This window comes from Amphiura filiformis, chromosome 5 (genome assembly GCF_039555335.1).
Source record: "Amphiura filiformis chromosome 5, Afil_fr2py, whole genome shotgun sequence".
Lineage (NCBI taxonomy): Eukaryota > Metazoa > Echinodermata > Ophiuroidea > Amphilepidida > Amphiuridae > Amphiura > Amphiura filiformis.
In genome coordinates this window covers 35,014,280-35,037,326 of record NC_092632.1, presented here as the reverse complement: position 1 = coordinate 35,037,326, position 23,047 = coordinate 35,014,280, and the positions used below count along the sequence as shown (strand labels likewise).

Below are 23,047 nucleotides of genomic sequence, written 5' to 3'. Positions count from 1 at the left end.
GAAAAAAGAGGTGGGGTTAAATCCCACCTATAGGCCTACTTTGTGATTGTTTTTGCCTGCACTCTCTCATTTTTTAACCGATTTCCATTAAAAAAAAAGGTGTCAAAATGCTCAGGGAGATGAACCACTTCAAATGAGATGTGTAGGTAAAATGTTTGAACCATTTCATTTTTTTACTATGTAACACAAACCCCAGGTTGTGTGACACAAGGATAAATTCATATTCCTATATAAAATATAAGATCGTACATTTTCAAGCTTAAGTGAAATTGGCAACTGGAATTCCAGTCATCAAAACAGACTTAGAAACCCAAAGCACTTAGAGCCTATAAAAGATACCAGTAGGCCCCTATTCAGTAAGGAGTTGTAGGCCTATCGAAATCGCGAAATGGGGAAAAAGTTTTGAAGTTATTTGCATGACTCCTCCTACTTCGACATTTCACATTATTTTCGCTAGAGGTCTCGCTTCATATCACCGCAAAACTTCAGGCTGACAAAATTCAGCAGCATTATGAAAACAATAGGCCAGTGATTCCGCAATCAGCCCACGTGTGTTACAGTGCAGTGTGTGTAGACGTGCACCGTGTGGGATCCCTATCAATTCGTTTATCATTTGGGTTATTCAAGTCCAACAGGTGTAACGCACGGGTGGAGCTGCTTGTTTTGTTGCCGTAAATAGCCGTGTACTCCCGCTACGCAGGACCGCTAGGGACGCCGGCATCAACATCTCGGATCTCTTCTTTTTCTCTTTCTCACCTGGAAATAAACTAAGGATAATTCATTATTGACCACAACGGCGATATAAACTCGGATTATAGTGATGATGGCTGGCCTTAGGTAAGAGCTATTTAGAGTAAGATGATTTCGTGCTCCATGTTGTATTGTTTTACACGAAGTTAGGGGAAGGTGGGGCATAACGGAACACTTAACTTTGAGGATGCTCTGTGACGTCACCATAAGTAATATGACTGTAAAAAGTATATGTTCAGTTGAAGTTTGTATTTACCTTTAATATACCATTAACCAATATAACTTGAATCTTACAATTTTTATAAAAATGAAGAAATATTTTCAAAAAAAAAACCGCTTTTGCCCCACTATCGGGCAAACGGAACCCCTATGGGGCAAAAACGGCACCCTGGGTGTAAACTTATATCAGTTGTTCCATCGGTAGGCCCTAGGCCTAGTTATATGTAGGCCTATATTCAGTTACAATATTAAGTGGGCCTACCATCTCTGTGGAGTGAGTGGTTAACTTCTTATAGGCCTAGTAGGCCTATAATATGTATGACCAATATTTGATCAGAAAGAAATATTCAGTAGGCCTACCATCTCTGTGGAGTAAGTGCTTAACTTTTAATCATTAATTCTATCTGTAGGTCTAGTTATATGTCTATGTTTCAGCAAAGTGTTTACCATGTTCGAATAGGCCCCTAGATAACGCCTACATTTCCTTGAGTGAAGACAAGTTATGTCCAATTGGGGCAAAACGGAACCCATCTGTGGGACAAAAGCGGGGCAAAACGGAACCCTGTTCCGTTATGCCCCACACCTAGGGTTCCGTTTTGCCCCATACCCGATTTTTTAGAAATAGGTTGCATGCATAATACATCGTAGCATATAGGCCATGCACTTAATACAGCTCATGGCTAGTACCTTCGTGTTTACAATATACACAATTATTTGGGAATCCGATATTAATGAAGTAAAATTTCAGCGCATTAAACATCTGTATATCTTACACCAGACGGGTAGTAATTTTTTGACTCGATCTTGCTCGAATGTCAGTGGATTGTTTCAGATAAAATTTTTGTTGTAAATCCTCGTAGCCATACTTGTGTTCCTCAATATAATTTGCATAGACGGCAGTATTGCGAAGGCCTATTTTCCAGGTGGTTCCGTTTTGCCCCGGGGTCCGTTATGCCCCACCTTCCCCTACTAGAAGCTTAAAAATCACAGCCTAAAATTGCAAGCTACTGCCCATTTTCCTTGTTCAGTATGATTTATCTCATTTCAACGTGTCAATGCCAAGGTCTAGGAGAACACCCTCCCCGGCACCCTCCCCACCATGAGAAAGGCATACATACAAATCAGTTTTTATCATGGAAGTACTTCTACTTCTATCACCCCAATGCAATGGTATGCATCTGTTGGCTACATCGTTACATCATCATGCATCAAAATGGAGTAGGTTTTACTACCTACATCAAGGATTCAATTTCAAAATCCATGAAGTGCCATTTTTGTTATCCAAGTATCTGCTGTGTGGACTCCAGCTCCAGTCCAATGAGATGTCAAACTTAATAATACTCTAGTCTTAGACACTGCACTGGGATAACATTAATTTTTGAGGAAAATATAATTTTAACAATTCGTAGGCTATCAAATTGGTATCCAGGTTTGGCATAGATAATTTGTCTTGAGTTCAATTTAGCCTAAATTTTAGACCTGTCAATAGCTTGAAACAGAACTTCATCATCATGAGAAGCCAGGCCATACATCCATGATTGAAATGAAATATACTTTTAAATATTTTTTTTTTATGTTATTATATTTATTTGTTGATTGTTTTTATTTTTATTTTTATAGAGGAACACAAAATGCCAAGAAATATGAATAATTGAATCTGAAACCTAAGATATGTAGGATAAACAAAAATGTTTTCTGCAAGTGACACATCATCAGTGCGATATTATTGTTATTTTGGCATCCGGTTCATTTCACCCCATCACCCTTTCACCTTTTAATATAATTTCCCAAAACAGACACATTGGCTCGCAACATGTGGCCCCCGGGATGTGGCCATTTTAATTCTTTTAATCGCCTCGAGTGATTATTGTTTCATGTAGTCAAAAACATCAAGCTTACCTAAGATGTGACTCATAAATTTGGAAACTCCACAGAAATTATTTGGATAATCAGATAAGTGGTGCCCAGTGGCCAAACCTTACCACCAATGTAAGGAGAAAATGTGACCAGTGTTCAACTTTGAAGGCAAATGCCGGACATTACGCACTAAGGGGTATGAGATGAGCCTAAAAGGAGAAAAATTATAAATAATACTCCACACCTGGATCAAACTTACCCTGTGGACATTGCAATTTTTTAAAAGCCTGGCCATTAATATCAAAGTTCAATCTCTCAGACATTTGTTACTAAAAGTTCTAAACGCTTACACTTCCATGTTGATTTTTTTCCCTTACAGCTTAGCCAAGAGGCAATTTTGGGAATCATTTTGCAATAAAAATATCAAGAGGCAATTTTGAGACCAATTGTCATTTCATATTGATTGATTTGATCTATTTAGCAAATAGAAACACCCAATTGAAGTCAATCAATTAAATTCAATAAAAATCTTAGAAATGAATACCGGTATTACGAGCTCATCGACACATTATATTATATCAATATTTCCTAAGTTGATGGAGCATGTATTAGAGGGGTGGGGCTGATTGTCTAATGACCACTTCACCTTACAATGTCCATCCTCATGATTGTGTCATGACTATTACAATTAGGTCCTATATAGAGGGTGATTTGGCAAACTTTAAAATAAGCAGAGAAGATGCAAGGAAGTTTCCTTACATCTCTGAATGAATTTTTAAAACGAGACTTATTAAAAATCTAAATCGGTTTATTAAAACTAACAATTTGAGTTAAAGTACATGTATCATCTGCCATACACAGGACATTTATCAACATGATTCAAAAGACATTCAAACAATCCCTGCATACAATCAGTGTGTTATTTTCCCTCCCATACAAATTATTGTGAATATTTTGACACATTAATTTTAATCTTTAGCATTGTCAAAAGTTGATGGACTTTGACATCACAAAGGTACAATAGAGTCCAAACAAAACTTACAAAACTTGTTTAAAAGACCCTTTCAGCGATCCCACTTGAGGAAAGTGCAAAAGAATTAAAATTGTTTAGTTAGAAATATTGTCTAAACTAGTCGAAGTGAAGGATAAGTCATTCAAATTGTCATTTGGTATTTTTGAAATGAAAACAAAAAATGGCACAAAATGAGGATTGACAAGGTTGATGTCCCATTCAAATACATGTATTTGTACTGTCAATACATGTATGTAAACTACAGATTCATGTAAATGCCCTATTTTGTTTTAAAAAGGGAATTTCGTAGTCAACAGCCTCATCCACCCCAATGTTCTAAAAAAAATTTGAGATTTTTATACCACTGGAAACCCTCTACACATAATGTTTATATACAAAAAAATTCTTGCAGACTAATACTTCATTTAGCAAAAATATTGTCAAATCTGAATTACAACGCTGGCCTATTATAGAGCAGTGTAATTATCATACATAACTCTCAAACACAAAATCGGAATCAAAGTTCTGAAATTTTGGGAATAAGCTTTTTTCGTTGATATCTACTGAAAAATGTCATAAAAAGAGGATATGCTAGGATCACAAAATACACCTTTAAATGTTAGCACATCTGTGACAATGACAGAGGTACCAAAGTCTGAATTTTGATGATTTTTACGATCATCCGGATGAGCAAATCACTGAATGGGCCTTTTTAAAATGAATTTTGATTGGACTTGGGGATATAGTTTTTTGATTAATATATTTTCACATTTCTTGTTAATTTCTTATTTCACTTGATACTTACACTGTACATTGTAATCTGACTGGGATTTAGGGGATGGGCACAAACAAAATATTTTGTCTAATAATATAGTGGATAAAAAAAGACATTAAAGACCCATTCAGTGAGCGCAAGTGTAAAAAAATTGAAATTGTTTATAAATTGCTTAAAAGTGAAGGATAAGCCATTCAAATTGTCATTTGATATTTTTGAAAGGACAAATTTGGCAAAAAACAAAGAAAACAGCAGTACTGATGAAGTTGAAGCACCATTCAAATAAACGTAGCTAATTTAGATACTGTCAACTCTAATTTACAGATTCGTGTAAAATGTCTTATTTTGTCTTAAATACACAGCTTTCGGTTGAACCACTCGCAGGCTATGTTAGCACATCTATGATAATGACAAGGGTACCAAAATCTGAATTTTGATGATTTTTACGATCGTCCGGATGAGCAAATCACTGAATGGGCCTTTAAGTCAGAAGGAAATTAAAACTTATAAAAAATTAAAACGGATGATGATATAATAGAATACTAGCAACACCAAGTTTTTTAAGAAAGATGAACAATTGTCCCTTTTTTGATTTCTGAGTGAGGAGGCAGAAATACTCAGCTGTTTTGATCATCTCTAGGTGGGTGTTGTCTCTCCAGAATCTCCTCATTTACAAATATTTTGCAGGAGTTTTGCTTGAAGGGTTAAAGGATGGTTTTCGGTATACAACAAGGCTATCCATCATCGTACAAACGAATGTAATACAAATATTTCTATCAAGACACAGTGTGGACAGGCTCTAAGTTTTGTGTCTTTAATAAGTGTGGTTACAAGTTCCACAGTATACTAAAAATGTGACTATAAAACTATAAATTCATCCATACCACAGTCTTGATACATGTACAAATATGGCTATGTGCTAGTAGTGGTCACAAAATTCTGAAGATTTGACTTGAAAATGAGATTTTTTACGATTAAAAGGGCATTTCGTGATCCACAGCCTCATCCCCCACTTTTCTCAAAAAAAGTTGAGATTTTTATACCACTGGATACCTCTGCCTACATAATGTTTATGTACCAAATATTTCTTGCAGATTCATTCGTTTAGCAAAAATATTGCCAAATTTGAATTTCGTTCTGGTATGAAATTACAACAGTGGCCTATGGAGCAGTGTAATTCACATAATCATGCATAACTCGCAAACACAAAATCGGAATCAACTGAAATTTTGGGAATAAGCTTTTTTCGTGGATATCAACTGAAAAATGTCATAAAAAGAGGATGCTAGGATCACGAAATCCTCCTTTAAGTTGTTGATGTCATTTGTTTCAGCTTCAAATGAATGACAAGAATAAGACACTTTGTATGTTTTTATTTATTTTTTGAACAAACAATGATTATACCATATTCAAATTTTTGTGCAGGAGTGCAGATTAACTTATGAGTTACGATAAACTGGCAGTGTCACAAATTGCCGATTTGTATGAGCGATTGTTTCCAATTACCTCATTAACCTCAGCTCAGAAAATTACAATGAATAGCCGACCATTTATCAGGTATATATCTATAGGTGTGAAATAAAATCAGGGATTGAAGGGCACTTTTTATCAAATGATATGGTTAATCCAAGGATGAATATAGTATAATTACTTCTAATATTTCTTTGGCTGAACTTTAAGAAAACCTTTTTACCACTTGATTGCTAAAACATTGTTTTTATAACTAAGTGATTTGATTGAGCACAAGGCCAAAACCCTGTAGGACTTTGCTACCTGGAAACAAGTCTCACCTTTAATTAATATTTTGATTGATTTATTCTAGAAATTATTTTAGAAATTATTTTAGAAACTATTTTACAGTTGAAAATATGACAAATAAAAGGTTAAAACACTTTTTTTATTTGATTGTAAGGCCAATTATATATTGATAAATTTAATATAACTGACGTGAATACTGAATCAAACAATTAAATGACATGTATTGGATTTAACTTATTTTCAGAAGTACATGGTACCTTTTTAGCCCAATTTGCTTGTAAACTGATTTATCATAAATGTTTGATGCTAATTTTACAAAGGTTGTAATGTATGCCCAGATAGGTATTCCTACTCATTTATTTTCCATTATTGCACATGAGTGTCACAGGAACACCAATGTCACATCAGACAAACCTACTTAGCAAACATTTGAGTGTTGCAATTGCTCTAAATATAAATGCTATAAAAACATTCTTAGTGACATTAAAATAATGAAAGGGAACATGTTAAACTTTCAAAAATACATGAAACAGTTCAGTTTTGAATGTCCAGCATAACAAGGGGGACAACCAAATGAGTCTAAGTTTGCTAAGTGCCAACTATTTTTTTGTGCCAAAAAGTAAGTTATATAATTTGACTTAATTCCAGCTCACAAAAACACACAAACTGATAGTAAGGGAAAGCAAGTCAATTTTACATCACACTTTAGGTACACGTCTGACATTTTTCATTTGAACAAAATTATCCCAAAAAGAAATGTGGGTTATGTGAAAATGTTGCTGTTGTTTTTAGTTACACCAAGCAGTACTTTTATTTTATAGACTAACTTTACAATTTTTACCCCCAATCTTTTCTATCAAAATAATTGTAACACAGATCAGAGAATGTACGATGTAATGGGGCCACCCATTGGACAATTCGATTTCCAGAAATACACTAATCATAGTTTGAAGATCCAGGGGCCTATGTTATAATATGTAGGATAATATCATAATCCTGGATGATATTTTATCTTAGTGATTAAGATGATTAAAAGAAAGGTAATCCAAGAGTTGTATTTATTTAAAAAATCCATCTTCTGCAAAGTAAATCAATTTACCACATCCTACTTACCTCTTGCTTATGCACAAATCAATTGCAGTCCCTGCCCCCCAGGGGCCGGGGATAGCGGGGACCTACCCGGGGATGTAATTTTGGAAACTGTTACAAACATGTTACAGTCCCGGCTTAGTCCCTGCAGGGCGGGGCACTTTTTCAGTGTACATCCCAGGGTACATCCCCTGCCAAGTCCCCGCCCCCTAGCCCCGGGCACCATGTTCGAAGTCCCCGCATACTCCCCGTCCCTAAGGGGCTGGGACAGGCTCTCAATCTTGTGATTGTGTCGAGCAAGAACATCATCAACTTGCCGATCGCCATGGTTCTTCGCACCGCATTGCATCTATCGTTGATGATGAAAATATTTTTAACACTAGTTAAATTGTCTGTATAGCAATGAAATTGTGCATGCACATTATTTTTCATTATAACATGTATTATTTATAGCTCTATTTGTGCAAAAGATTAGGCCTATAAGATCGGTTTCCGACATTGTTTTCGGATCGTGCATGCACATTAATATTTTTCATTAATGACGGAAATATGGCACATCCCGGTTTTTTAAAACTTTGCATGGAATGCGAGACTGGGGGACAGTGTATTTCGCCAAATACGAGCAGTAAAAATCTCTGAATAGCTTTTAATAGTTTTAATGCATATCAAACTTTTTGAAAAACACACTTTAGGACAAAAAGCCATTATCCATACTCCGTATTCTTGACCATTTCCGTACGAAATACGGAAAAATCGTAGGCCTACTATCATACTATGGCCACCCTGGCTGTGTTGTCTGCTTGTCTGCCACTGTCTGAAAAACAAAACCATGTGAATTGGTGCTCTATTTTGATAGGAAATTAACCAAATAGTGATCGCCTGTATTTCACGAGCTCAAAACAAAATTATCGAGAAATGTGTATTCCCTGGGTAAATTGCTAGAACAGGCTAGTGTTTCAATCCCCCGCATACGACCCGGCATAGTTGTGAGTACTCTTCTATTACGTCCCGGGTACACTCCCGGGGTAGATCCCGGCCTGTTTGAGAGGAATTACATCCCCGTACATGCCCCCGCTACATCCCCACACTGCGGGGACACATTGAGCTGTTACATCCCCGGGTAGGTCCCTGGGTAGGTCCCCGCTATCCCCGGCCCCTGGGGGGCCGGGACTACAATTGATTTGTGCATTACTAGTATTGACTGTCAATCCTGATCTCCCTTGACTGACCATGCAAATCAAATCCAGTACTTGCAAAAATGTGCTTGAAATACACTTTTTGGGGCTCTCAAAACCAATAGAGTTACAAATGTGCCCCCCTCCCTTTAATAACAACTTTTAGTTCTTATGATCTATATTACATGTTAAGGGTATACGAGGTACGTATTGTTGGTCGAAGCAGCCAAAAAATTGATTTTCATTATTATTTTTATATGCCTGGTGTAGCATGGACTCGGTACCATCTGCGTTTTTGAGCTTTGTTTCAGAAGAAATGAACAAACAATTTAATTAACATGAAAAAATGTTCAGTCTCTATTATTTTTATATGCTTGGTGTAGCTTTGACTCCGCACCATCTGCATTTTGGGGCTTTCTTAGGGAAAAAATATGGTTTGTTTCAGTAAATGATCAAACACAATTTGTAAAACAGCGTGGATACATTGTAATTTTAGGTTTACGTTTTTTTGCCAGGCCCTAGTTTTATGGAATTTGTATGACACATTATCTTCTTTTAAAAATTTGATTCAAGCAAGTTATGAGATATCATAGACCTCATTTTAGCCTGAAGTTTCAAACCTGTCGCAAAATCACAATTTTGTAGTGTAAAAGAACATGCAAGATCATATTTTGGTATAAATTGAACTTTGAAGCATCAGGTGAGGATGTACCCTTCATTTTCAAGTTGACCACCATTCTACAAATGTATGTTTGGTATAAACACCCGATCAAAATATAATTTACGCTATACTATGTACATGTATGTCTCTAATCTTTTGTTGCAAAATTTTTGTTGCAATTGAATCTACTGACATTATTAATTATGTATTTTTTATTTTTTATTGCAATTTTCAGATATCAAGTCATCCTTCAAATATCAGTGTGTTTGGCAATCACACTGACATCTGCCATTGCATTACCGGTAAGTTGAATCAGCATCACTATGATCCAAAAATATGGTTTCATTGTGATGGTAAAATGGCACACAGTTCAAATTTGAGCTCATGTTATGGAGTGTGGGTTATTTATTGTACCCAACATGTTCAAAGGTCATTCTATGAATGTATAATATTGGGGTTATAGAACTGTGCCTTTACAGATGAGCATATTGGAGATCATATGAAGTGCATGTTAGGCTTTCTATGCATAATGTTATTCTATTTTTTTGCTCTTCAAGATATGTTCCTTTGAAGCCACACATAAAAATAACCGGATGAGAAAATAAGAGTATAAACTGACCAATAGTCCTACAAAGGGGAAAGTTAGCCCATTGCAAGGTGAAATAAACCTACTCATGTTACCCTCTGGCCATGATCTGGCCTGATGTCAGATCTTTCCCAGGGAAAGATGACATTCCAATCTACCCCTTTCAGAAGAAAAGGTTAGTCAGTAAGTAAGTTATCAAGTAAGCAAGTAACATACACTTCTATAGAGTGTCTCTTCAGGTTCATCAAAAACTGACTTTAACCTCATGGATTTAGGAATAATCTTATGATGTATTATTTGGTATCAAAATGCAATTACAATATAAGCATTTTAAAACACAGGTACAACAGTTGTGTGACCCCATCATCATGAGCATCCCCGGCTTAAACATCCAGTTAACATTTGATAATGCATTCTATGGGTTAATGTTGAGTATTTGACCATTTTAGATGGTTAGCATTTTTTAGTGGACTAAATTTCTTTATGAAATACAAAACTGCATCTGCATTTCTTGATGCATTGTTGCTCTTGTGAAATAATAATGTGGTGCTTTACTTTCATCTGTAGTAAAGAAAGAAAGTTCTTAAATGTATGATTATGTACTGGACAGAAAATTTCCACCAATTGACAAATAAAGTTTAATAAACTGATCTTTGTAACTTTATGGAACTGGAAATTAGTGAGTGATTGAACCAAATAAGTAGCCCAACCCAATCAATTAAATTTCAATTGAAAGACTACATAATAATTAATGGTTTATGATATATGATGACTCACAACTATATAAAAAAAATAGGTGCGCTGGTACCAATTTATCATATTCGCAGCCCCACATCTGCTCATAAACAGTAGCAAGCAGATGGAAAAATCAAAACATTTTTGTTCCCAGAATGAAGATTTGATACAACAAGAAGCCATGCAGCAGGCACTCTAAACTTAAGTAAGAACCACCGTTTTGGTTTCATGCTTTGGTAGTCTGTTTCCTGACTCTTCGTTACCATCCATTTGGATTTTCCACTCTCTTCACTACTTTCATAAAAAAGTACAGACTTTTGTTGGGATGTGAAGCGTAGTGACACGTGTGGTCAGTGCCTGGTTACTCAACCCTGGAAGAGTCTTTCGCTGCAGATTAATATTTGATTATTTATTATTTTATTTCTGACTTTATTTTGGTGCTAGTTAGTCACAGTGATTATAATGGTAATTTGTTATATGTTGATATAAATACTATTTTCTTTTTTGTTGCCGACTAGAGAGAGACACAGAGTTATAAATTTTACTTAATTTATTGGTAAAACTATATAATGCTGTAGTAAAAAATTTATTTTGTTTTTCAAGTATGAATAATAATAATAATAATAAATATGTGTGTCAAAAAGACAGAAATGACTCATTTTGCTCTAGGGGCATTTTTAATTTTGATAAATTGCCATTGTTAAGAAGCAATTATATTTCTGTGATTCACAGCATCGCGTAATGCAACAGTTGTACATTGTTTTCTGGAGGTTGTCGTAATTGGTTAAAGACCTTTGTTATCATTTTGTGTGGAAACTAGCGAATCCATGTGAGGGACTTGGGCTGGTCATCGTTTGTCATTCTAGGGAGCCTGAAAAACAATAATTTTGTACACTCTTGCGACGTGGGTCCTGTTCAGGTGCTGGGGTAACAATGATCATTATTCATTGAGTTGATGGTCACCAGCACCAACCCCCCCAACCCCGACTAAGTACAATGTGCGAGAAACATGTACAATGGTTTTGGGAGCTGATATTTGGCTACAGTTGAAATTGATGTGAATTAGTTTATCATGAATTTGAAATAATATCTGTGCAGGCATATAAACTGAAGCAAGCTTGAGAGTAGACCTGGCCCAGGTTCCTGCAAGTCCTCCAGATGCAACTTGTCCCACAAATCAACATGATTTGAAGCCTAGTCTGTGCCACAGCTCTGGTGATATTGCCATGGTTCTATCTAGAGCTTGGGAGCAGCAGAGCCTGTAGAACATCTAGGAGCTTTTTAAATTTAAATGGTACCGGTACTTGCATTTCCTAGGTGTGCCCCAGCACCCCCATCACTGACATTTATGCATTTGTACATGTACCAAGTTATAGCCTGGCCTTTCTCTTTTTGTAAGGTTTGAGGCACAGGAAAGTAAATTTACCTGGCTCTTTATTTATGTAGGCATCAGTTTGAAGATATGTCTACAAGACTACAAATCAATGTATCCTGAATAGGTTTGGGTTGCTGTAAAATAAACCCTTTTCACTCTTTCGCCATGCATGTCTGCAAATATCAATAACATATATTTATTGATAACTGATAATCTTGTCACAAATTTCTGTTCAAATACGTCCAGCTAAATCTACACTCAAGGTCCTGGCACTTGAGGAATAACAGAAGCATTCAATTCCTGAAGTGGAAGTTGGGAATGTTAACTCTCCAAACTTCAGAGTTGATGGATTTTCTGTTGGGCATATTAATTTAATTGATTGTTTCTATTGGATCTCGTTTTCCTGGATGATTAGAGGCCTGTCGAGTGCAGAACACGCTTTTCAATACGAAATGAATGCTAGGCTCATCGTGACATCATCCAAGCAGCAAAGTTCATTTCCCATTGAAAAAGCGTTATCCGACGGATCTGCAGTTGACCATTCTGTTATATTAGTTCAGAGCAGTGAGAGCTTCGCTGGAATTAAACCTTCTTGAGGAAAGATAATCATTGCCAAGTGTAGACTTTCTTTACAGGTACATTCATTAGCAGCCTTGATGGATGGTAATGTTAGATCCATTAAGTGTTCAAATAGTTTATGACTGTATTAATGGTGATGTTCAAATAATTTGTGGCTGTGATGCTGATTAATGATGATGAACTTTAATTGATCCATTTAAGTAAATCGTTAACGATTACCATACAAAAGACACAAAGCAGTCATCGACAATTAAGATTTAATCTTTTATGCAAGTAATTGAAATTATAAAGAATTCAGAAGGTTATCGAATGCAGTTAAAACCCTTGAATATCTTTTTGAAGTTTTGTTCTGAATGAAGTCCTCAAGGATCTGTCTGTTAGGTGGTATCATTTACACCCTTAATAGGCTGTATAGGTCTTTGTGTAAGGATTTTGCTATTTGTTAACAAAGATTTGTTAGTTGATTTATTGTAGAATATGTAGCAAGTGTTAGGATACAGAAGGTTACTTGTATTTGCCTTGCTTTCTATGTATTTAGTTTGCGCTTCTACTCAATATTTTATTGAATTGTGTGTGTTAGCACACTGAAAAGCTGTATTAAAAGTTCTAATAAATAAAGACCTTCTTCTCTATGATGTGAAGTATTTGCATTATGAAAACGTTCTGAGGTAACAGGCTTGAGCAAAGTGCACACAAGGGTCACAGAATAATTGTACTACTGTGAGTGTAAGAGTAGAGGGGTGGTTTCCTTGCATGTTTCTAAAAGAAAAACAAATCAAAAAGTATATTTTGAGGGTTTGGAACCAGAAAGCCTTAATTTACAAAAGAATCCTTAGTGAGTTAAGGCTTTCTAGCTCTCAACCCTCGATTTATTTGATATTCCCGGTGTAAAACTTATTTTCTTAAAAACTTTAAAAAAGGTACTGGTAAAACCTTTTTTAATATTTTTAAAATGGCAAAAGCTTAAGGGATTTAACCCCCTAACCCCACCAAACCTAGACCATTCCACTGTGGGACCCCTGTGTGTGGGACCGTCCTGTGGGCACTGTAGACTCCTTGATTAAATCAGGGATATGAGACAAGTGCCCCACAACACAACATAACAAAAGTCAAGAAAATTGTTGTTGTAAAATAATGTCCCCTATATCGAATATGAAATAAGGTTAGCTAGTATAGGGTTAGGTTATGGTTTAAATAGATTCGACATAGTGAACATTATTTCACATTCGACATAGCGAACCTTATTCGAAATTACAAACTATACATAGCAAACCTTAGACAGTGAATGTAGTATTATCAAAATGAGAAATGTATACATTGTAGTTAGCTGACAGATTTGGCAAGTTCAACCATGTGGGCCCCCAAATCATATCAAATCCCCAGCCAGCTAGAGTTACATATTGCTATATAAAAAGAAATTTAGGCATATTCTGAAAGTCTACATTCTTATTTTATTGTCATACCTTTCACCCATCATTACCATGGCATTAGCCAGAGAGGTGTCTTTAGGGTCTCCAAAATGGTCAAAAATACCTTATTCTACTATTCTACAAAATCAGGGTATCCAATTCCTATTCACTCCATTATATAAAAATCAGAATTTTAGGGTGTCCAAATTGAAAACAGGGCATCCAAATGACACCTGGACACCCCTCTGACTAATGCCTTAAGGTCCGTTCATACTACCACCGCATTTGCGATGCGTTGCTTTGCGATGCGGTGCGTTGTCGCACTGCAAAATACTGCATTGCGATATCGCAATGAAGTTAAATACATTTTAACTTGGAAATGCGACGAGTTGCGTTGAGTTGCGGCAAAAAGTAATCGATATATCAATATCGCAAAGCAACGCATCGCAAATGCGGTGGGAGTATGAACGGACCTTTATTCATCACATTACCTGTTAGGTCCACTTGTATGTACAGAAGAAGCAGCTCCCATTTCACTTTGTAAAATGCAAGAAGTGGTTATAGTGCAACATAAACAACATCAAAAAGTACTTTCATCAACATTGCTGCATTCTGATAACAAGTTGGATTTGGACTTGGGACTTTGGGGAGCATAGGTCTGTGAGCTATGGGGATAACTTGTTGAAGGGTCTTCATGGTTGGATCAGAACATCTGGTTTAGTGACAATGCCATTATTTCTCTATTTCTTACCTCATTCACCCCATCGTTCATAGTTCACTTAATCTCAAATCCATCATCTGGAAGTCCAACCAGTTCTAGATGTTGTATCTGTAGTGTTTTTAGTAGAGAGTACTCCCCCTCCCCTTGGTGCTGCCTCTGAAAACAATGTACGCCTACTATGGAGATTTTCAGGAAATTTGTGCATTTCTGTAGGCCTAAATCCCATGGCCCAGCAAGGCAGCATAGTGTACTCAGAGTAAGGAGGGGCTAAAGAGGATAAAGGATTCACTGATAGAATTTGAGAGCCCTAGTTACATTGTCATCATTCATGAAGCAGATAAAGTTGCCTATATTGCCAGCAGCACTCAAGTCTCCAAGTGATAATTAGTGTAGAGGGCATTGATTCATGTTCACATTTAATTTGGTTCTCTGTCATGGTTACCAGTAGCATGCCAGTTATATCACAAATAATGAGAATTTTGAAGACACAGACCTGGGGACTTGGAGCAGGAATTTGTTTCTTTCAAATTGCCTTTCCCTATGCTGAAACATGGGGACATTTTAATACAATGTAAAGCAATTCAAACTTGAATTAAGTTTACCTTACCAACAAGCGAATTGCCATTCAATTAAAGAGTTTCATGATCATGAGTGCACCGAACATGAAATCATCTTTTCACTCAAATTATTACGAGTGGACAGTAACAGGGCAAATGAGGATTTGAACCTACTTTATTGTGTGCAGGACTTGAATACTGTAGCTATGCAGTTCTTGAATACTGTAGCTAATGAATCCCCCGGAGAAGACAGCTCATAAAGTAATTGTGGTCCTACTCATCTTTATTTTTATGCATGAATCCTAGCTATTTAATATGATTAATAAGGAGCATTAGAAACAAGGTTATTCAAATTCTGTATGTTATTACCTGCAGGTTTAGGTTTTTCCTGTTTGGTTTAGATAATCTACATGTATGGTTTATTAGTCTAGTACTCGTACCCAGAGTCCTCCCCATACCCGGCTATGCCCTGTACTGGTGTTTCCTTGTACAAGAGAAAAGCTTTGTATTCTGTAAAAACCCTAATGGCGATAGCCTGGGGGCAAGTTAATGTATGATAGGATGCATGGAATTAGAAATATATACTAAGTAACATAAAATATTTCAATTTAGAACAAGTTCGTGCAACTACATGTAATTTACAAAACAGAGCAATTTTTAAACCTAAGTTGAAAGCATCCACTTTCTTTTGTCTCCAGTTGGTCTTAATCTCCCATTGTTAATTAAGTACAGTTCCTGTAATCATGGTAATACAATTCAATATTTTCTAAAGAAAATATGCATTGTTTTAGAAACAATTAAACTTTCAAACTTCATTTGTATAGATGATTGTGTAAAGGCATTTAACACTATCGCAATTTCACTTCAAGTTTGATTTTCTATAGACAGATTAGTGTAACATTTCCTTTGCTGCCCTGCTGCCCCAGCACCCACAAACTTTCATTAACTGGTAATTATACGAGTCTACGCTTAAGGCACAGAACACAAAGTGAATTACCGCTATTGTCTCTCATTCAGACACACGTTTTTGTTATTCTGATAACAATTTTAGACCCTAAAAGACATTTCTATTATCGACGCCTGACATCGGTTTTGATACTGTTTAGCACAGAGCCTCATTTAACAATTACCAATTGTTTCGGTCCTGTTCAGGTTATAATGTGATTGACCGACCTGAACCAAAGTTTTCTCTGCTCAGCTTTTTTCCTTTTTTTTTCATTAAAATGTGTGGATTTCAAGAATGACAAAGCCCCAGGAGTCAAAAGCGTGGAAGGCTTATTGATATTTGACACCTTCTTACTAACTTTTGCACATTGTTGTTGTGACTTTTCTTTGCGACAATTGTGAATGATTTTTCGGTTGGACAGAATGCGGCATACCAGCAGTGAGCCATTGTACCTCTGAAATTGACACGTCGGTCTGCCAACGGTACCAAATTGATGTTGAAATGCAGAAACAACCCGATTATAGGGCAATGAAAAACCCTGTTATTTTTGGAGCAATGTTGAGTTCGAAGCAAATATCTGCCCTACAATGTTGAGAATAGTGTTTTAGAATAAGTAGGTCAGTGGGAAAATAAAATAAAAAGAAATGCTTGATGCTGGTCACTGGTCATTTTTAGGGGGGTTCAGGTGTGAATCATGTCGGTGATTTCAAGTATTCAGTCACTTTTCATATATATATAGGCCCCTATTGGTTGCAGATTTCATAACATAATGCATGTTCACATTTTTAAAGTGCAACAACTTTGACAAACTTTTTTTTTTTGTTGTTGCTAAAATTGGTACATGTAGTTTTGCAGCCATCCCTCTGCTACATGGATGATATATTGAGTATATACCTTCTTACAGCAGGGATCTTTGATGGTGCCATGGTATGGAAAACACAGTCATGAGAAGAGAAGCATGAGAAACCCATCCATGAGAAGAGGAGAAGCATGAGAAAAACCTATTCATGATAAGAGAAACATGAGAAACCCAGCCACAAGAAGAAGAGAAGCATTAGACCCAGCCATGAAGAGAGAAGCATGAGATACCCAGCCATGAGAAGAGAATCATGAGAAGCAAAGAATGGGAGAGAAATCCAGCCATGAGAAGAGATTCATGAGAAGCGAAGAATGGGAGAGAAACCCAGCCATGAGAAGAGAAGCATGAGAAACCCAGCCATGAGAAGGGGAGAATCACAAGAAACCCTGGCAGCTGTGAGAAGAGAAGAAGCATGAGAAACCCAGCCATGAGAAGGGGAGAATCATGAGAAATCCAATTGTGAGAAGCATGAGAAACCGTTCATGAGAAGAGAAGCACAAGAAACCCAGCCATGAGAAGAAGAGAAGCATTCTAAGACCCAACCATGAGAAGAAGAGAAACATGAGAAACCCAGCCGTGAGAAGAGGGGAATCATGAGAAACCCAGCCATGAGAAGGCGAGAATCATGAGAAACCCAGCTGTGAGAAGAGGAGAAGCATGTAAAACCTGTTGCACTTTTTCTTAACTTCATTAATATGAGACCAAATTCACCATTAATTAAAATGAAAAAAATTACATTATTGTATATAAGAAATTGCCATGTGATGTTTTGGAAACAGAAGACCTACACCTTCTCTGATTTTCTTTACAGACCTAATATAAAATGTGAGACTAATGAAAATAAAAATCCTTCATAATGCATAAAAATGCTGTGATTTCTTCAAAATGTCAAATATATTGAAATTCTGAACACAACGATGTCAATGCTGTTTATTTTTCTGGAATTGGTAAGCCCAAAAAATGTGAATGTATTAACTCATTGTTAAGGTTAGGTACCTTAAGGCTTGTTGACTTTGAAATAAAAGGAAAGGTTGAAATTGTTTAATGCCTGGCTAGCCCAGTTATCAAATTTGTGTACAGAAAAATAATATCTGTGGGATTTGCTCTTCCAGGCATGAAATTCTGAAGCATTTTGGATTTGTTGCTGAACTGGCATGTTTTCTTGATTTAATGTGAACTGCTCCATATTGTAGGCATTTGCACTTATTTGCTCTTGTTTAATAACGTAGTTCTATGAATAAATAAAGTAAGCCACTGAAAAACTAATTTCCTCTGTGATATTTTATTTGAACTTAGACCTGTCTCGTTTATCCATTTTAACCTCAATATTATTCATCAAGTAAACATAGGCCTTAATTTAAGTAGGTACAGCCGATTAAATTTGGCAAGTTGATGAAATTCTGAAGTGGCAAGTTGCTTTCAAATTGTGTTTTTTATTGGATTTGCCTTACGATTAACCTTAACCCACTTGCGGTGGTCTGTTCATGGTACCCCATGTTTACCCACCCGGTACCTGCCCAGCTGAAGGGGAGACACCCTGTGTGTAGGGTTATGTTGGGTGCAGTAAGTTTTAGGGTTTAGAGCTGTCAGTAGCTTTCCTCAAGATATTAAAGCTGGGATATTTTCAGGACAAAACTACATGTGGTGGATCAGAAAAGAGCTGTTCATGATACCTTAGCAACCTACCTATTCCTTGCCTTGCCTTTCCTGAACTGATAATTGTAAATTTAGTCCTTCAGTAGATTGTCCTTCATCTACTGAAGAAGTGATGGCTTTCTATTTCCCCCGATCTTTTATAATATCACCATGAACAATTTAGGGCTTAGTCTGCCAAATTCGGAAGAGTTACCAAAGTCTATGTTGCCTGTGCAGGCAACATGCTGCCTGGCCCGGCAATGTTTCCTGGGCAGTCCAGTTGCTAATCAAAAGAAATTTCAGTGCATATAGTTTTGTACCCAATTTCCAATTCCCTCTTGAGAGTTCACCCATTGACACAGTCAACACCAGAACTGAAACAAATTAGCCCCTTTTAACCTTTTCCCCCTTCCCAGTCCCTTCAGGCCCTTTGTAAAATGACTCCCAGAAACTGCCTTCTCTATACTTAATATCACATTTACAATCTAGATATTGTAACATAATGACAATATTTTGAAAACAAAATTGAACTTTAATGAATATGGTGCCGATAAGAAGGGTACAATTAGATTTGAAAGTGAGATACAAACGGTGTAAAAGTTTGTGGGCAAATTAAAGAATGACCAACGGCTGGCTGGCCACTCGAAACCCCTCAAAATCGCGGCAGTAAGGCTTTTCATCACGGAGAGATCTGTTTGTGCATTAGCTTTTAATGTAGATCTTAACTTGAATGCCCTACAGGTATGTTACATATGGTCAGTTTCCTTTCTTGGTGAAGGGATTAATTTCTACCATGGAGTTCCAAAATCTGTAAGGTTTCAAAATTGTGAACTTGTGTCACTGTTTTCAAAGCTTTTAAACATGTCAGAGTTGATCAAATTGAACATACGTCAGAAATTGAGGAATTAAATGTACTATGAGTATGAGCTATCAACATTTTGTGTGGGGGCAGGAGGTGTGGTGGGGCAGATTTAGAGGGGGCGCGTCCCTCTCTATTTTTTGCAGAGCGGCATCTGACTTGATGTATTTTTGCAGAGCGGCGCCTGACTTTGTGTGGGCACCGAGCCGCCGCTTACTGCGGCGGTTGCTCAGCGCCCCCTCTATTGAAAATTCCTGGATCCGCCCCTGCATATAACAAGATGAATGGCAAGAGTAGGCCTGTATGATTCATTTCACATCCAGCAACTCCTAGTTGGCACTCATCTCCTGTTAGCATTGTCATTCCTTCATCTTCAGTCAGGACCCTGAACTTTGATACTTATTTTTAGTATCACTAGGCAATATGTGTCACAGTCTTCTCCATCTGATCTAGGTCTCCTCATCCCTTTGCCCGGCCCCAGACAAATGACAACTGTACATGTTATATTTATATGTGTGCAGTAATATGTATACTGGGTGACAGATGTATAATCAGCTGGTTAGTGTTGGATATAAGCCAATGAAATTTTATGAATGAAAATAGTGTTGCAGAAATTATGACACATGTAAAAATGAGCAATGTAATTTATTTTTTGATTGAGAGAAAAGCCTATACTTTTGGATTTAAGTGAATTTTATAGCTTGAAAATCCATGAAAGTTTCCCCAGAGAGTCAAAGTTAATTATGTAAACTTCAGTTATATTATTGTTACAATTTCTCTGCTAAAATAATATGGTACATCAATATCACAAAGAAATAAATATTAGCAGAAGGTAACCAAATAGGACCCCCCCCCCCATTGATTACAATGAATATACATAAAATAATGACTAAAACTTTTTTTAAAGTAAATGTATCATTGTAGACAATATAGGGCCTACTTTTGTGCATTCTGCAAGGTGCTGCTTTAAAATGTCTAACATTCAGGAAAAATGTCACACACAATGGTATGAATGGGACATGTTTGTTATCAAGAAAGTGCACAAAATGTCAAAAATATGTCTACTTGGTAGTTGAACTCAGTCTTTGTGAGAAATATGCTGACTGTGATTAAGAACCCACAACTAATTTTTCGGAACAGATCCAAGAAATATTGTCAAAGTCATTTCAATTTACACGACAGAGATCATTAATCATGTAACTAGTAATATTTTTGCACAAAAAGAGTGTGGTGTCGTGGTTTTTGACATCAAATAATTGGTGTTCACATATCACTATAGCAACATAACTTCAATACTGGTATAGTCCCCTTTAATCTGTTTTGTGGGTGCAAATAAGCCTGTATTGTTGACCCAGTGAAAGAGCTTACTTTGCATACAAATAGGACTAATTTGTAATTTTTTGAAAGTAGTAAGTAGAGCTTGAATTTGAAATGAAATGTGAAAATAAACAGTACAACTTGAATTGATTCGGGTTTTTGGTAAGATCTGTGGTTTGCTATTATAAATGCATGTAGCTATAAATTAATATGTTGCCATGATGATTTCTGTGTAAGCTGAACTTTAATTTAGGCCCCTACATGTACATGATTTGTTGTACATTCTACAAAAATATAGGCATATGGGGTGCAAACATCATCTTAATATTTTAATGCCACAGCCCTGACACAATATCATGTAATAAATCCAGGACTAAATTGTACCGGGGTCGGTAAGTTCTTGTACCAGACTTAATTGTAATGCAAACATACTACTCTGCGTGTTGTGATAGGAGAAGAGTAAAGGGTCATTCAATAATAGGTTGAAATTAAAGTGTGAACATTACCCCACTCCCAGGACCCCACTCAGATTCTCCATGTCTACAATGTAAAATCCAGGGTGAGATATCTACACCTGGTTTGACTAGTTAAGTAGTATGCATATATACACCAGCCATGATGAGCTGTATTTTCAGCAATTTAATTTTTAAGTTTGGCACCTTAGCTTAAAAATGGTTAGGTCTAAAGATTTACTGTACCAGTATTATAGTTTTATACCATATGTATTACATTTGCATTTTTTGTTTTAATTTCACTTTTTATTAAAAGTAAGGTTTGTGGGGAATAGGCCTATGTGAACATTAGAAGTACAAACATTTTATAGAGCCCTGTACTTCAATATCATAATTATGTATCATTTACTCCGTATCACTGGTATAAATAGTATGTAGGGGTCGGATAAAGTTTGTGACCCCAGATGGGTCATTAAAAGTGATAAATATATCAATTTGATTACCATCATTGTCACCATGTGATTCATCCAGATATATTTAATAGATAGATTAAACCCTCCTACCATCCCTACTGTAAACAGTTGTATACAGTACAAAGCTGGTTAGATGATTTGTGAGTCAAATCATGATCTATCATCATGATCATCTTTTTGTCTGAAATCATGTTTTATTCGTAAAAGCAAATGAATAATGACAGATAAGACAATGATTCACTGAAGTTGTAACAAAAACATGCAACTATCTGAACAGTCATTTGTTCCTGGCATCATCACCATTCAACTTAATTAACCTACATGTACGATTGTCTTTATGTAAGGATTACCCTTGCTGAATGTCAGAGCAGCATTAGCAGTGCCCGACACATTGTCAAAAATGAAAGTCAAAATTAGGTCAACATTTGGGTTTGCAGTTTGGTTTGCATTAACTAAATACATATTTAACAGGTTTATTATGTGGGTAGGCATGGGTGTCTAAAGCTTCCAAAACATCATAAAAATATCCTTTCTGTCATCCAAAAGGATTATGAAGTGTGCAAATTTCAAATACATCAAAACACAGTTAGCTCACATTCATTTGTGCACCATTAAACATGTTGAATTCTTTCTCTGTGAATCAGCTTTCGGAAGTTTACCACCAATATAATTGTTTGTGTAGGCCCATAGGCTTGTATTAAACTAATGTGATTGTGTATGGTCAAACAATTTATGATGTGGGTTAACAATGAACCACCAGATTGTCAAACAAATGACAGAATTTAAATCCTGATTTTGTTTACCCAAAAACAGCAGCCTCTGATCCATTGCTACCAACTAGATAGCTTGGTCACCGGGCAACGAAGTTAAGAAAGAGAATGTGGAAACCATTTGCTGTAATTTATATGCACTGGAAGACATTATCAGATAGTTCTATATAAACTGGATGATGCTTAGTCCAGGCCTTTGATTCAAGGCCCAGACTAACTGGAATCACGTTTCCATTGAATTTCCATTGAATTTGAGATGTAAATGCTTTACCCAGTCTTCCAGATTGTGAGAAAGTATAGACAGAAGTGTCTATATACAAAGTCAAAGCCAAATACATGTTTGTTAGACTTCTTAATCAAAGTAGGCCTATGTAGCACTAGTTACGTGCTCAGTACTGTACCATGCAGATGACAATCCAACCCCTAAACCACCGCTCGTGGCGCGCTCAGTCTCACGCTCGCTATATTGGGTGTCGTG

General features: G+C 36.4%; 1 protein-coding gene across 3 annotated transcripts in view; it reads left to right on the top strand.

Annotated features, from left to right (window-relative positions):
• Nucleotides 1–542: 542 nt before the first annotated feature.
• Nucleotides 543–23,047, top strand: part of LOC140153037 (papilin-like) — a 128,811-nt gene continuing 106,306 nt past the window's right edge. For all 3 annotated transcript variants that reach the window (XM_072175634.1, XM_072175633.1, XM_072175632.1), the window contains exons 1-2: nt 543–837; nt 9,532–9,598. In XM_072175634.1, the coding sequence (XP_072031735.1) occupies nt 821–837; nt 9,532–9,598 (84 nt within the window). In that variant the 5' untranslated portion in view covers nt 543–820. The remainder of the gene's footprint in view (nt 838–9,531; nt 9,599–23,047) is intronic.